This window comes from Lontra canadensis, unplaced genomic scaffold, assembly GCF_010015895.1.
Source record: "Lontra canadensis isolate GAN:19392208 unplaced genomic scaffold, GSC_riverotter_1.0 scaffold101, whole genome shotgun sequence".
In the NCBI taxonomy this organism is placed as follows: Eukaryota; Metazoa; Chordata; class Mammalia; order Carnivora; family Mustelidae; genus Lontra; species Lontra canadensis.
This window is the reverse complement of record NW_022631095.1, coordinates 2,187,285-2,201,639: the sequence shown is the minus strand read 5'-3', so window position 1 is coordinate 2,201,639 and position 14,355 is coordinate 2,187,285. Positions and strand designations below refer to the sequence as shown.

Below are 14,355 nucleotides of genomic sequence, written 5' to 3'. Positions count from 1 at the left end.
TAATAAAAAATAATAAAATTTTTAAAAATTTTTTAAAATTAAAAAATTTTAAAAAAGAAGTTCTAAGATCAAATATCTCACTCTTATCAATAAATGTAAGCAAAATTAAATAACCAACTGAAAAAAAAATCTTCAGACTGGATCTGCAAAATCAAAACCCAACTACTCAGTCCTTGTATGGAATATTAAACACTTGCTCTAAGCTAATACTTTATTAGAGGACCTAAAATATAGCTGTGGTTCACATCAGGCAAAGTTGTATGCTTACAAGAAAAATGGTGATACAGGAAATTTAGAATCAAATCTGATTTTACTCATGGGTCTACACATGCATCCTATCATAATTTGCTTTTATGTGGAATTGTATGTGGAAGCAGATATAATCAATATATTAAGGAATCCCAATTTGTCTCCCTGACCCATAGAAAGAGGATTATTATTGTAGAGTGGGCCAAATGAAAATCTCTGAATATCATATACACCATCATCAAAACATTTATAAACCAAATATTTCTAAATCCAGAAGGTAGTCCAAACCTGAAAAGAACTGAAGTATACAAGAGCAGTGATTCCTATTATTTTCCTATTTTGTTTTATTTGTGCAGATGATAAGCAATAAGGACAATGAGTTGTCTTAAGTGTAGCCAGGTGATGACTGCAATAGCAAGTATTGTTCCAAATATAGTCTCTTTACTGAAGCAAAGCAACCCAGGCATTGGCACCTGCATGTAATCCCTGGTAGAAAAAGGTGTTTTCTCTAACCCAATAAGCAGAGAATTCCAGAAGAAAGTTTGCATTCTCACTTGACAGTGAGAGCAATGTACCATCCATACTGCCTCAGGTATTTATCATTTTTAGTTTTACTTCTTCCTAGACCCTAACATCTCACTGTCTGTGGTAAGGGGAATAATAATTCCTCTCAAAGATGTCCATACTCTTCAATCACCAGAACCTGTGAATATATTAGGTTATATAAAAAAGTATATTTAGGTTTGCAAATATGCTGACCTTAAAATAGGGAATTTGTCCTGGGTTATCCATGTAGTCTTAATTTAATCACAAGTGTCCTTAAAAGAAGATATGGTCCATATATACAATGGAGTATTATGCCTCCATCAGAAAGGATGAATACCCTTTTTGTATCAACATGGATGGGACTGAAGGAGATTATGCTGAGTGAAATAAGTCAGGCAGAGAGAGCCAATTATCATATGGTTTCACTTACTTGTGGAGAATAAGGAATAACACGGAGGACATTAGGAGAGGGAAAGGAAAAGTGAATTGGGGGAAATCGGAGGGGGAGACGAACCATGAGAGACTGTGGACACTGAGAAACAAACAAGGTTTTGGAAGGGAGGGGGCTAGGGGGATACCTGAGCCTGGAGCACTGGGTGTGGTGCATAAACAATGAATCTTGGAACACTGAAAAAATAAAATTAAATTAAAAAATAAAGATGAATGGAACAGAAGAGAGAACCAGAAAGATGGCAGTATGAAAAGAACTCAGCCCAATGCTCCTAGCTTTGAAGATGGGAGAAAGGGGACCCAGTCAAAGAATGCACACAGCCATTAGAATCTGGAAAAGGCAAGGAAACTGTCTACTACAGCCTGCAGAAGGAACACAGCACTGCTAATTCCTTGATTTTAGCCCAATGAGACTCATTTTACAGAAATGTAAGATAGTAAATTTGTATTGCTTAAGCCACTAAATTAGTGGTAAACTATTATAGCAATAATAACACTAATACATCATCTAAGAGAAAATTATTCTGGAATTCTGGAATGAAACTGCACCACTATCTCACACCATATAAAAATATAAATTCAAAATGGATGAAAAATTTCAATATATAACCTGAAACCATTAAACTCCTACAAGAAAAAGCAGGCAGTAAGCTCTTTGACATCAGTCTTAACATTTTTTCAATCAGTCTCTTCAAGGAAGGGCAAAAAATAAATAAATAAATAAATAAAAACAGAGCTACCTTATGACCCTGCAATTGCACTGCTGGGTATTTGTCCCAAAGATACAGATGTCGTGAAAAGAAGGGTCATCTGTACCGCAATGTTCATAGCAGCAATGGCCACAGTCGCCAAACTGTGGAAAGAGCCAAGATGCCCTTCAACAAGCAAGTAGATAAAGATATGGTCCATATATACAATGGAATATTACACCTCCATCAGAAAGGATGAATACCCAACTTTTGTATCAATGTGGGTAGGACTGGAGATTATGCTGAGTGAAATAAGCCAAGCAGAGAAAGTCAAGTATCATATGGTTTCACTTACTTGTGGAGCACAAGGAATAACACGGAGGAGATTGGGAATTGGAGAGGAGAAGTGAGTTGGGGGAAATTGGAGCAGGAGGTGAACCATGAGAGACTGTGGACTCAGAAACAAACTGAGGGTTTGGGAGGGGAGGGAGGGGTATAGCTGAGCCCAGTGGTGGGTATTAAGGAGGGCACTTATTGCACAGAGCACTGGGTGTGGTGCCTAAACAATGAATCTTGGAACACCGAAAAAAAAATTAATTTTTTAAAAATTAAATAATGGGATTACATCAAATTAAAAAAAAACTTGTACAGCATAGGAAATCATCAACAAAATGAGAAGGCAAGCTATTGAATAGGAATAGATATTTGCAAGTCAGACATCTGATAAGGGGATAATATCCAAAATACATAAAGAACTTAGACAATTTAATATCTAAAAACACCCCAAATGAACAACCCAATTAAGAAATGGACAGAGGACTTAAATACACATTACTCCAAAGAAAACATATAGATGGCCAACAGGCCCATGAAAGATGTTTAACATCATTAATCATCAGGGAAATGCAAATCAAAACTACATAGATTTCACTTCACACCTATCAGACTGATTATTAAAAAGACAAAAAACAGTGTTGACAAGGATGTGGAGAAAAGGAAACCCTCATAGGCTGTTGGTAGGAATGTAAATTAGTGTAGCTACTATGGAAAACAGTATGGAGGTCCTCAAAAAATGAAAAATAGAGCTACCAGATGATGCAGTGATTCCATTTCTGGGTATTTCACCAAAGAAAACACAAACACCAATTCAAAAAGATATATATGCACCCTTATGTTCACTGCAGCATAATGTACAATAGGTAAGATATGAAAGCAACCAAAGTACCCATCAATGGTTGAACGGATAAAGAAAATATGGTATATATATGTATGTATGTACATACATACATATATATACACAAACATACATAATGGACCATTACTCAGCAATAAAAAAGGAAATCTTGCTATTGTAACAACATAGATGGACCTAGAGGGTATTATGCTAAGTGAAATACATCAGATGGAGAAAGATAAATACCATATGATTTCACTTGTTTGTGGATTCTAAAACAAAACAAAAGAACAAACAAAACAAAACAGAAACGGACTCCTAGATAGAGGTAACAAACTGTTCATTAACAGAGAGGCACGGGATGGAGTGGCTGGGGGGAAACAGATGAAGGATATTAAGAGGTACAAACTTCCAGTTATAAAATAATTAAGTCATGGCAATGTAATGTACAGCAAAGAGAATATAGTCAATCATATTGTAATAAATTTGATGGTAACCAGACTTATCATGGAGATCATTTTGTAGCGTATATAAACATTGAAATCACTATCATGCACACCTGAAACTAATAGGATGTTACGTGCCCCGTATACTTCAGTTTAAAAAAAATAAAATTTGAGGTACCTGGGTGGCTTAGTCAGTTAAGTGTCTGCCTTCGGCTCAGGTCATGATCTCAGGGTCCTGGAATCAAGTCTTGCATCAGGCTTTCTACTCAGTGGGAAGTCTGCTTCTCCCTCTCCCCCTAGACTCTCCTTGTGCTCTCTCCTTCTCTCTCTCAAATAAATAAAAAAAATTTTTTTAATTAATTAAAAATTTTAAAATGAAACAAAATTTGAACTGACTGGAATTTGGATGATACAAGAAATTCTTAATTTTAAAGGTGTGATCTGGGGCACCTGGGTGGCTCAGTGGGTTAAAGCTTCTGCCTTCGGCTCAGGTCATGATCCCCGGGTCCTGGGATCAAGCCCCGCGTCAGGCTCTCTGCTAGTCTGCTTCCCTTCCTCTCTCTGCCTGCCTCTCTGCCTACTTGTGATCTCTGTCTGTCCAATAAATAAATAAAATCTTAAAAAAAAATTTTTTTAAAGGTGTGATCACAGTACTGTGGTTATATTTCAAAAGTATTTTTTTGTCATTTAGCAATACATAGTGGAATATTTAGAGATGAAATGATATGTCTATAATTTGCTTCAAATAATGGAACAGAGGAAGTGGTGAGGAACACAAAAAGAAAAAGAACTGGCCAGGAGTTTATAACTGTTGAAGGTGGGTTCTTTATACTCCTCTACTTTTGCAATTCTTTGAAATTTCCATAATTAAATTTTTTTAAAAAACAGTAGAGGTCAAATAGCAATGGAGTGATATCTCCAAAGTGCTACTGGAAAAATAAATGTCAACCTGAAATTCCATACCAAGCTAAATTGTCATTCAAGAATGAAGGAGATATAAAGATATTTCCAAGTGAACAGCAGACATTTTGTCACTCAGAATTCTTACAAAAAAGCTAAGAAAGGAAGAAGTGCTAGAAACAAAGTAAGCAAAGAAAGCAGTAAACAAGGGAGAAATCTAAGCAAACCTGACTGAGTAAACAGTAATAGAGATGATGGCTAATCTCGGAAACAATAAATAAAAGTGGCACTACATACTAAATAACAATAATATGTAAGAAAATGAGGGTGATATCTGAAAACTTTCTACGGTCATTGTCTTTTTGGAAGACGTTACATTCTTAATTTTGGACTTTGCTACATTACTATTAGAAATACAAAACACATAAGACAGGAAATGAGATTTTTTTTAAATGTCCTCATATAAAAAGCATAATACATAGAAAGCATAAAATATCATAATAGATTTAAATATAAATATACCTTCCTTGAGAGCTGAATGGCTTTTCCAGTTCACTACCTGCATCTGGAAATTTCAGGGCCCAAGGGCTATTTTAATTCTTAAATAGTCAAAAGCTTTTTAAATCTGAGTTTGAAATTCCTTTGCTAATACACTACCTTCAAAAACTTAGTAGTTTCTCCTCTAGTTGCTTTCAATATAAGTACTACATGTATAAAACTTTTTAAAGTCATAATTTTCAAATCTGCTTTATTTCTGTGTGTTTTATATTTTGGTTACTTGGCCCCTTTCAGACAAATGATTTGCAAATATTTTCTGTCCGATAATTTTTTTGCCTAACTCTTATTTCTCCCTTCCTCTCCTGTCTCTTTCTCTCTCTCTCTCTCTCTCTCTCTCCCTCTTTCACCTTAATAATGGCAGCTTTGAGTCTATCTAGAAAAACGTATGTTTTTCTTAATTAGAGCTCTGCCCTGAGGAACTTTATCTAATTGAGTTTTACTGACACATTGGTATTCAAACTTTTTAAAATTCCATTTGTTAACTATTTGGAATCTGGAATCAGTCACCTTTTAAAATCCTGAAAGGCCCCTAATTTTTGGATTTATTCCCTATTACTTCTTTTTGCAAACTGGCCAATTGTTTGCTGAGATTATATCCTTCTCTTAACACTTTGCCAAACCTGGGTAATTAAACTGACTTCCACTGCAGAAAGATAACATTCTGTTATCTAACTTCTGTAGAATGCAATCAATTATACAGTTTACTATAACTTTATGAAATAAAACTATGAAATGTTTTGTAACTTCCAGTTGGTTTCAATTTTTTTATTAACATATAATGTATTATTTGTTTCAGGGGTACAGGTCTGTGATTCATCAGTCTTACACAATTCACAGCACTCACCATAGCACATACCATCCCCAATGTCCACCACCCAGCCACCCCATCCCTCCCATGCTCCTCCCTTCCAGCAATCCTCAGTTTGTTTCCTGAGATTAAGAGTCTCTTATGGTTTCAATTTTTGTCATCTACTATCCATTACCCACTATTCACTGACCAGTTGGTCAATCAAGGACGTCTATTTTAAGTTTGTTATGACAACACACCACTTAAAATTTCTAATTTCTCTATAAATCAATTTAGGCTGACCAGGTTATGGAATGATAATAAAGAAAATATTAAAGTCTTGGTGACTTAACACAATAAAAGTTTGTTTTTCATGTAAATTCTGATGAGGGTCACCAGGAGCTCTCACTGAAGTAGTGACTCAAAGATCCAGGTTCCCTCCAACTGGTAACACCATAAACTCAGCTCATGGCTTCAAAGATGACTGTGGCATCAGAAAAGAGAGATGGAGGAAGGAGACCAACTCTTAATTGCCTTGATCCAAAAATTGCACACATCATTTCTTCTTAACCTCATGAGCAAGAGATAGATTGGGAAAAGGCCGAGAAATGTAGGCAAAAGGTGGATACGCAGTGAGCATTAAGGAAGGCACCATGAAAAAAGGAGGGAAAATATGTATTTACAGCAAATGTCAGCCAAAGGAAAGTTGATGTAGCTATGTTAATATTAGCACAAACAGACTTCAATGGGTCAAAAGCATTTTAGTCATAAACAGAAACCATTATGAATGCAAATGAATGAAGTTGGAACTCTACATCATATAAAAAATTAACTTAAAATGGATCAGCAACTTAAATTTAACAGATAAAACAATAAAATTATTAGAAGAAAAGACCAGAATAAATCCTTATGATTATAGATTTGGCAATGGATCCTTAGATATGACACCAAAAACAGGGGCAATATAAGAAAAAAATACATATATTAGATTTCATCAAAATTACAAACTTTTGTGAATCAAAGAACACTCCCAAGAAAGTAAAGACAGCCTACTGAATGAGAAAAGATACTTGCAAATCATTTCTCTGAAATAGGTCTAGCGTCCAGAATATAAAAAGAACTCTCACAGCTTGACAATAAAAAGAACAACCAATTTTAAAAACAGAAGGAACACTCATTTCTCCAAAGATATACAAATGGTCAATAAGCACATGAAAAGATGCTCAATATCACTAATCATTGGGAGAATGCAAATCATAGCCAAAAAGAGATAACATGATATATCCACTAGGAAGACTATAATCATAAAAAAAGTAAAATAAAAATAACATGTGTTGGAAATAATGTGTAAATTTGGAACCTCTGTACTCTGCTGGTAGGAATGTAAATTGTATAGCCACTATGAAAAACAGTGTGACAGTTCCTCAAAAAAATTAAAAATAGAACTACCATATGATTCAGCAACTCCTCTTCTGAATATTTATGCAAAAAAAATTGAAAACAGGGACTCAAACAAGTACATGTTCATATATGCTCATGGCAGCATTATTCACAATATCCCAAAAGAAGATGCAAGCCAAATATCCATCTACAGATGAATGGATAAACAAAATGAAATATATATTTATCCATTTATATTCCACACAATAGAATATTACTCAGCCTTAAAAATTGTGACACCTGCTACAACATAGATGACTACTGAGGGAGACACGCTAAGTGAAATAAACCAGTCACAAGAAGAAAAATACTCCACAATTCCAGTTACCGACTATAATTTAACTATACTCCACAGAGACATAAAGTAGAATGGTGGTTTCTATGAGCTGGGGGAGAGGGAAATGAGGATTTAATGTAAAATGGGTACTGAGTTTCAGCTCGGAAAGATGAAAAAAGTTCTAGAGATGGATAGTGGTGACAGCTACACAACAATGTGAAAGTACCTTATGCCATTAAACCGTACTGAAGAATGGTTAAAATGAGTCCCAAACAGAAAGCATACAGATGAAAAATACAATAAGTTAACTGAAAATTTCAGTAGAGGGGCTCAACAGCAGACTAGACATACAAAAGCTAAAGGAGTTCATTATTACTAGACCAGTCTCACAAGAAATGTTAAAGAGAGCTCTTCATGCTGAAACAAAGGATAATAATTAATAACACAAAAACATAAGGAAATATAAGACTCACAGATAAAGCTAGAAAAAATCTACAAAAATAAAGGGGAAACTGAATATAAATACTTTCGTCAATGAATTTCTAATTAAAAAGCAATAAACTATAAAAATCAGTAAAAAAATAGTTAAAATGGTAAATTTTATGTTATGTATATTTTATCACAATTTGTAAGTTGTATAATGGGTATAGCACTCCCATTTTGCAAGATAAAAAGGCCCTAGAGATAAGTTACACAATAATGTGGATGTACTTAACACTACTGACCTGTATACATTTAAAAAGTTAAGATAGCAAGTTCGCAGGAAACCAGACTAATAGGTAAAAATCAATCACTTTCTTACACATCAGCAATGAACAAGTAGAATTTGAAACTTAAAATACAATGTCATTTATATGAGCATCCAAAAAAAATGACTTAGATTAGTCCATGTTCATGGAGAGTACAACTCAATTCTGTCAAAATGCCAGTTCTTCTCAACTTGACTCTATAGATTCATTACAATCTTAACCCAAATCCCATTACCTCATTTATTCTAAAGTTTATATGGAGAGACAAAAGACCCAGAATAGCAAATTCAATACTGAAGGAGAAGAATAAAGATGAAGACTGCCATAATCTAATTAAATGACTTGCTATAAAGCTACAGTAGTCAAGAAAATGTGGTACTGGTGAAAGAATAAATAAATAGATCAATCAAACAGAATAAAGAGCCCAGAAAAAAAAAAGCCTACATAAATATAGTCAACTGATCTTTGATAAAAGAGCAAAGGCCATACAATAGAGCAGATAGCCTTTTCAATAAACGGTGTTAGGACAAGTGAATTTCCCCATGCAAAAAAAAGTCACAGACTTTACACACTTCATTAAAATCAACCTCAAATGGATCAGAGACTTAAATATAAAATGCAAATTATGATTACGTATGGCAATAATTTTTTAGATAAAACACCCATAATGCATGAAGAAACAAATGATAAGCTATACCACATTAAAATGAAAAACTTCCAGGGTGCCTGGGTGGCTCAGTGGGTTAAGCCTCTGCCTTCGGCTCAGATCGTGATCTCAGGGTCCTGGGATCGAGCCCCGCATCCGGTCTCTGCTCAGTGGGGAGCCTGCTTCCCCCACCCCCTGCCTGCCTCTTTGCCTACTTGTGATCTCTCTCTGTCAAATAAATAAATAAAATATTAAAAAAAAATAAAATGAAAAACTTCCACTCTGCAAAAGACAATGTCAAGAAAATAAGATGACAAGTCGCAGACCACAGACTAGGAGAAAATATTTGCAAAAGGCATATCTGATTTAAAAACTGTTCATTCAAGGGCACCTGGGTGGCTCAGTGGGTTAAAGCCTCTGCCTTCGGCTCGGGTCATGATCCCAGGGTCCTGGGATCGAGCTCCACATCAGGCTCTCTGCTCAGCAGGGAGCCTGCTTCCTCCTCTCTCTCTGCCTGGCTCTCCACCTACTTGTGATCTCTGTCTATCAAATAAATAAATAAATAAATCTTTAAAAAAAAACTGTTATTCAAAATATACACAGAACTTTTTTTTTAAGATTTTTATTTATTTAAGAACAGAGAGCAATCACAAGTAGGCAGAGAGGCAGGGGGAAGCAGGCTCCCTGCTGAGCAGACACCCAATGTGGGGCTTGATCCCAGGACCCCGAGACCATGACCTGAGCTGAAGGCAGAGGCTTTAACCCTTTGAGCCACCCAGGCACCCGTATACACAGAACTCTTAAAACTCAACAATAAGAAAATGAAGAACCCAATTTAAAAATGGGCAAAATGCCTGAACAGACAACTTATCAAAAAAAAAAAAAAAAGAGAGAGAGAGAGAGAGATGGCATATAAGATGAAAAGATGCTTTATATCATATGTCATTAGATAATTCCAAATTAAAATGAGGTACCATTACATACCCATTAAAATAACCCAAATCCATAACACTGACTATACCTAATGCTGGAAAAGATGGGAGGCAACAGGAACCCTCCTTCATTGGTGGGAGTGCAAAATCATATAACCACTGTGGAAGATAGCTTGGCAGTTTCTTACGAAACTAAACATACTCTTACAATATAGTTTCTTACAAAACTAAGCATACTCTTACATACTCAACAATCCTACCCCTCGGTTTTTACTCAAAGGAGTTGAAAACTTTGTCCAAACCAAAAACCTGCCCATAGATGTCTCTAACAGCTTTATCCGTAACTGCCAAAACTTGCAAGCAATCCAGATATCCTTCAGTAGGTGAATGGATAAATTGGTACATCCAGCTAATGAAATGATACTCAGTCCTAAAAAGAAGTAAGATATCAAGCCATGAAAAGACACAGAGGAACCTTAAATGTATATTTCTAAGTGAAAAAAAAAAAAACCAATCTGAATGATTCCAACTATATGACATTCTGGAAAAAGCAAAACTACAGAGACAGAAAAAAAAGTCAGTGTTGTCGGGAGTTAAGAAAGAGGGAAGGATGAACAGGTTGAGCACAGAATTTTTAGGACACTTCAACAACTCTACATACCACAATAGTGGATACATGTCATGATACATTTGTCAGACTCGAAGAATGTACACAGGCAGAGTGAATCCTAAGGTAAACTATGGACTCTGGGTGATAATAATGTGTCACTGTGAGATCATCGATTTTAACAAAATACCAAATGTAACAAATGCATGGGATGTCAATAGCAGAGGGAGTGTATGTATAAGGATAGCGTGTATGGGAAGTCTCTATATTTTCCTCTTAATTTTGCTATGAACCTATAACATTCTAAAAAAAAAGTTTATTCATTTTTTTTAAATCGTTAGGATGATAAATTTTGTTATGTGCATTTTACTATAATTTTAAATTAAAAATTAAAAAACAAAGGTACTGCATTAAAAAAAAAACTCATGAGCAAAATATCCAGAGTTCAAGATCCCATGAATTCTTAATAGAACATATTCTGAAAAGTTCAATGATATTTTTTAGACACCATATTGCAACTAACTTTTTCCATTTGTCAAGTATTGATGTAGTATCCAAAGGATACTGGTAATTATCTGAAAAGGCTATTAAAATACTCTTCCCCTTTCCAACTATAAGCTGGATTTTCTTCATATACTTCAAATAAAAACATAGCAACAGATTCAATGTAGAAATAGATATGAGAATCTAGCTATCATCTATTAAGCCAGACATTAAAGAGATGCAAAAATCTAAAATCATGACAATGTTCTAAATTTGTTTCAGAAGACAGCTATTTTTTACATGTGTAACTTATGTTACATATAATAGATCTGTTACTGTCATTTTTTTAAAAGATTTTTATTTATTTATTTGACAAGACATGGATCACAAGCAGGCAGAGAAGCAGGCAGAGAGAGAGAGGCTCCCCACTGAGCAGAAAGCCCAACATGGGCCCGATCCCAGAACCCCGAGATCATGACCCGAGCCGAAGGCAGAGGCCTTAACCCACTGAGCCACCCAGGCGCCCCTGTTACTGTCAATTTTTAAGTGAATTAATAAAAATTCTTAAATTTCTATATTAATTTCCAAAATTACGGATATTAACCGATATAAACAAAATGTAAGCAAAAGCTCTTTGAGAATTTCTATAATTGGTAAAGAAAAATTGTTTGCAAACCACTGCATTAAAATATTGTGTGTTATGGTGAAGATCTGTGTCCCCCCCAGAATTTCATGCTGAAGTCCTGACCTTAATGTGATGTTATTTAGAAATGGGACCTTTGGAAGGTATTTAGGTCTAGGGGTGGCCATGAACGTGGATCTCTCAGGATGGGATTAGTGCCCTTGTTAGAAGAAAGAGTTTGCTCTCTCTCCCCCCACAAAGAGGCCAACTTAGTACACAACAAGAAAGCAATGGTCTATTAACCAGGAGGAAAGACCTCACCAGACCCCAACGATGATGGCATCCTGGGCTGACTTCCTATCTTCAGAACTGTGAAGAACTGTTCTTTAAGCCACCCGGTCTAGTGTATTTTGTTATGGCAGCTCAAGGTCAGTAATACAGCATGTAATAGCAGAAAGACTCGTAACAATCCAAAAGTCCATTAATAAAGAACTGGCTAAATAAACTGTGGTACCTCCAAACAAGGGGATGCTGGGCAGATGGTGGAAAAAAGACACCCCATGCACTGACACTGACACAGGAGGGCAAGAATCAGAACAGTGTATAAAAGGGAAGAAAAATAAGAACATATCTAAAACATTTGCTTGCATCTAAACCACCCCTAATATATTTTAAAAATTTGAGGCTTCTTTATACGGTTCTTTGTATTCTGCCATAATGTGCCTTTGTCACAGCACAGGAGACGCTGCATTTTTTTTCCCCTTAACGGAAGGACAAATTATTCCCGCAGGTATGCCAAACACGTTACGTCGGAACAAATGGTATGTGAGGACAGTACTGCTTTTGTTTCCGTCTCCGTCTGGATTTTGAGTGGAGTTCAAGAAGGCTCTGGGGTGCTTCTGGTGCAAGAAACGTCGGGGCAGTTTTGTGAAGGGCAGGAAAGACCTACAAGAAAGGCCACCCCGACCCCAGATTCCAAAAAGAGATTTGTCCTTGAGCTCATTAAGGTTCTCTTCCCCTCTGGGGAGTCCCTTCTCTATCCCTACAGAGCCCCCCCAAAAAGCCGGGTTCCCAGGCTACCGCGGGGACATCAATGGAGTTGGGCCACCATGTGACGGAAGCAGATACTTCTTGAGAGGAAGAAGAGAAAAACCTTCGTCTTACAGACCCCGTGTAACAAGGTCTCCCCGGCCTTACCGGCTCCTGAAGCCAGCAAGCCACCGAGCCCAGCCAGCAGCAGCAGTAGGCGGAGCATGGCGTGGCTCCTGGGCTCCGGGAGTCGACTTAGCCGGCGACAGTTGGAGCGGCTCGGAAGACGCCGCGGCCGCCGCGCACCCGCGCGCGCTCGTGGGGCGGAGGTCTCGCGAGGTGGCTGCGCCCACGGGCGCGCTGGGTACGCAGCGCGGCGGATGCTCGTCGCCGGCAGGGAGCGCCCACCTCTCCTCCAGCCTAAACCCCTCGGGCCCGACCGAGAGCCCGCGCCTTAGGCGGGTTTATCCCGCCGCCCCTGCCGTCGCAGTCGCGGTCCCCCACCAACCTGGAAGAACTAACGCATGGATTGTAGTCTGTTCTGTAGCACACGCTTCAGATGTTTAAAAAGACGATCGTGCAATACTTTCTGAATTTAAAACTATGCACGCACACACTCACTATTTACTAAAGCGGGTTTCTAAAATTAAAAAAAAAAAAAAAAAAGGCCAGAGGTGTGAAAAAGATTCCAAAAAGGGGAACGTGAGATTGTTATCTTTGAAAAGAGTCGGCCACGGTTTTTTTCGCCCATACCTGTGTCTACTTTTCCTCCAATCAATCTGGTTCTTCACAAGCCCTTGGCTAGAACTCACGGGATACCATTCTCTTGATCAACCCCTTCTCAGGACTGCGAATACTTATTCATGTAGTGAATGAGATGGAGAAAGATTCTCACCCAGAGTTCCAGTACGTATGTCCCAGCAGAAAAATTTTCTAAATTCCAAGCCCAAACTGACACCTATTTTCTGCTACCCCAATCCTTTGGCCACTATGACTTCTGGTCTTTCCTAATAAACATTGCCTTATTCCCTGGGACTGCGATGCCTCCTCCCTCACCTCCAGTCTCCAGTATATGCACTTTTAATTCTTTTGAAATACCGAAGAATGAATTAATAGATAATGCTTATATTAACAGAATGCAGACACAGAAACTGAAAGGCTGGGTGGGAACACAGAAAAGCTTACTTTTAGGGAATCACTAGCTCTAAAACAGTTTTGATGCGATTTTACTGATGCATAAAATTCAACAGGACCATCTAAACCTAAAAAGGATTAGCATGATCAAAAACAAGGCAGCAAAAATCTACACCCAGCTTGTATCCCAACAGAACAGCCAATGCTAGACTGTTTCTAGGCAGTAGTTGAGTCAAAAGCTGGTTTCATCTTTCTTCATAGTATTAGAAAAACAACTACAGTAAGTACTTAGACCTGTAAACTAGTGGTAAGTATGTTGAATGAAATTCTGGTTTATTTATTGTTTCTCTTCTTCAAACCTGTTTAAATCTTTAATAGAGCAGACTTTATAATATTCTTGTGTATATAGTTCTCTCCAGAATAGAAGTTAGATGTATGATCCAGAAAGTATGTATCACAGTGCTTAATGATAGCTGCAAGATCGTAGAGTTTCAGTAAACATTTATGGAATGTAATATAATAGGATTTGTGCTTAGAAAACCTGGGCTGTGCTTAACTATATGGTTAGAGACCCAGGCATCTGCTTGAGAGAAGGGAAAATGCAAAATCCTGAGCAAGGTAATTTTGTGAACATATA

The 14,355-nt window shown here is 37.0% G+C and overlaps 1 protein-coding gene across 1 annotated transcript in view; it reads right to left on the bottom strand.

The window, feature by feature from the left end:
- Positions 1–12,851, bottom strand: part of ADAM32 (ADAM metallopeptidase domain 32) — a 185,621-nt gene extending 172,770 nt beyond the window's left edge. Inside the window, exon 1 of the mRNA XM_032838058.1 lies at positions 12,753–12,851. Coding sequence (XP_032693949.1) covers positions 12,753–12,810 — 58 coding nt within the window. The 5' untranslated portion in view covers positions 12,811–12,851. The remainder of the gene's footprint in view (positions 1–12,752) is intronic.
- Between the last annotated feature and the right edge of the window lie 1,504 nt (positions 12,852–14,355).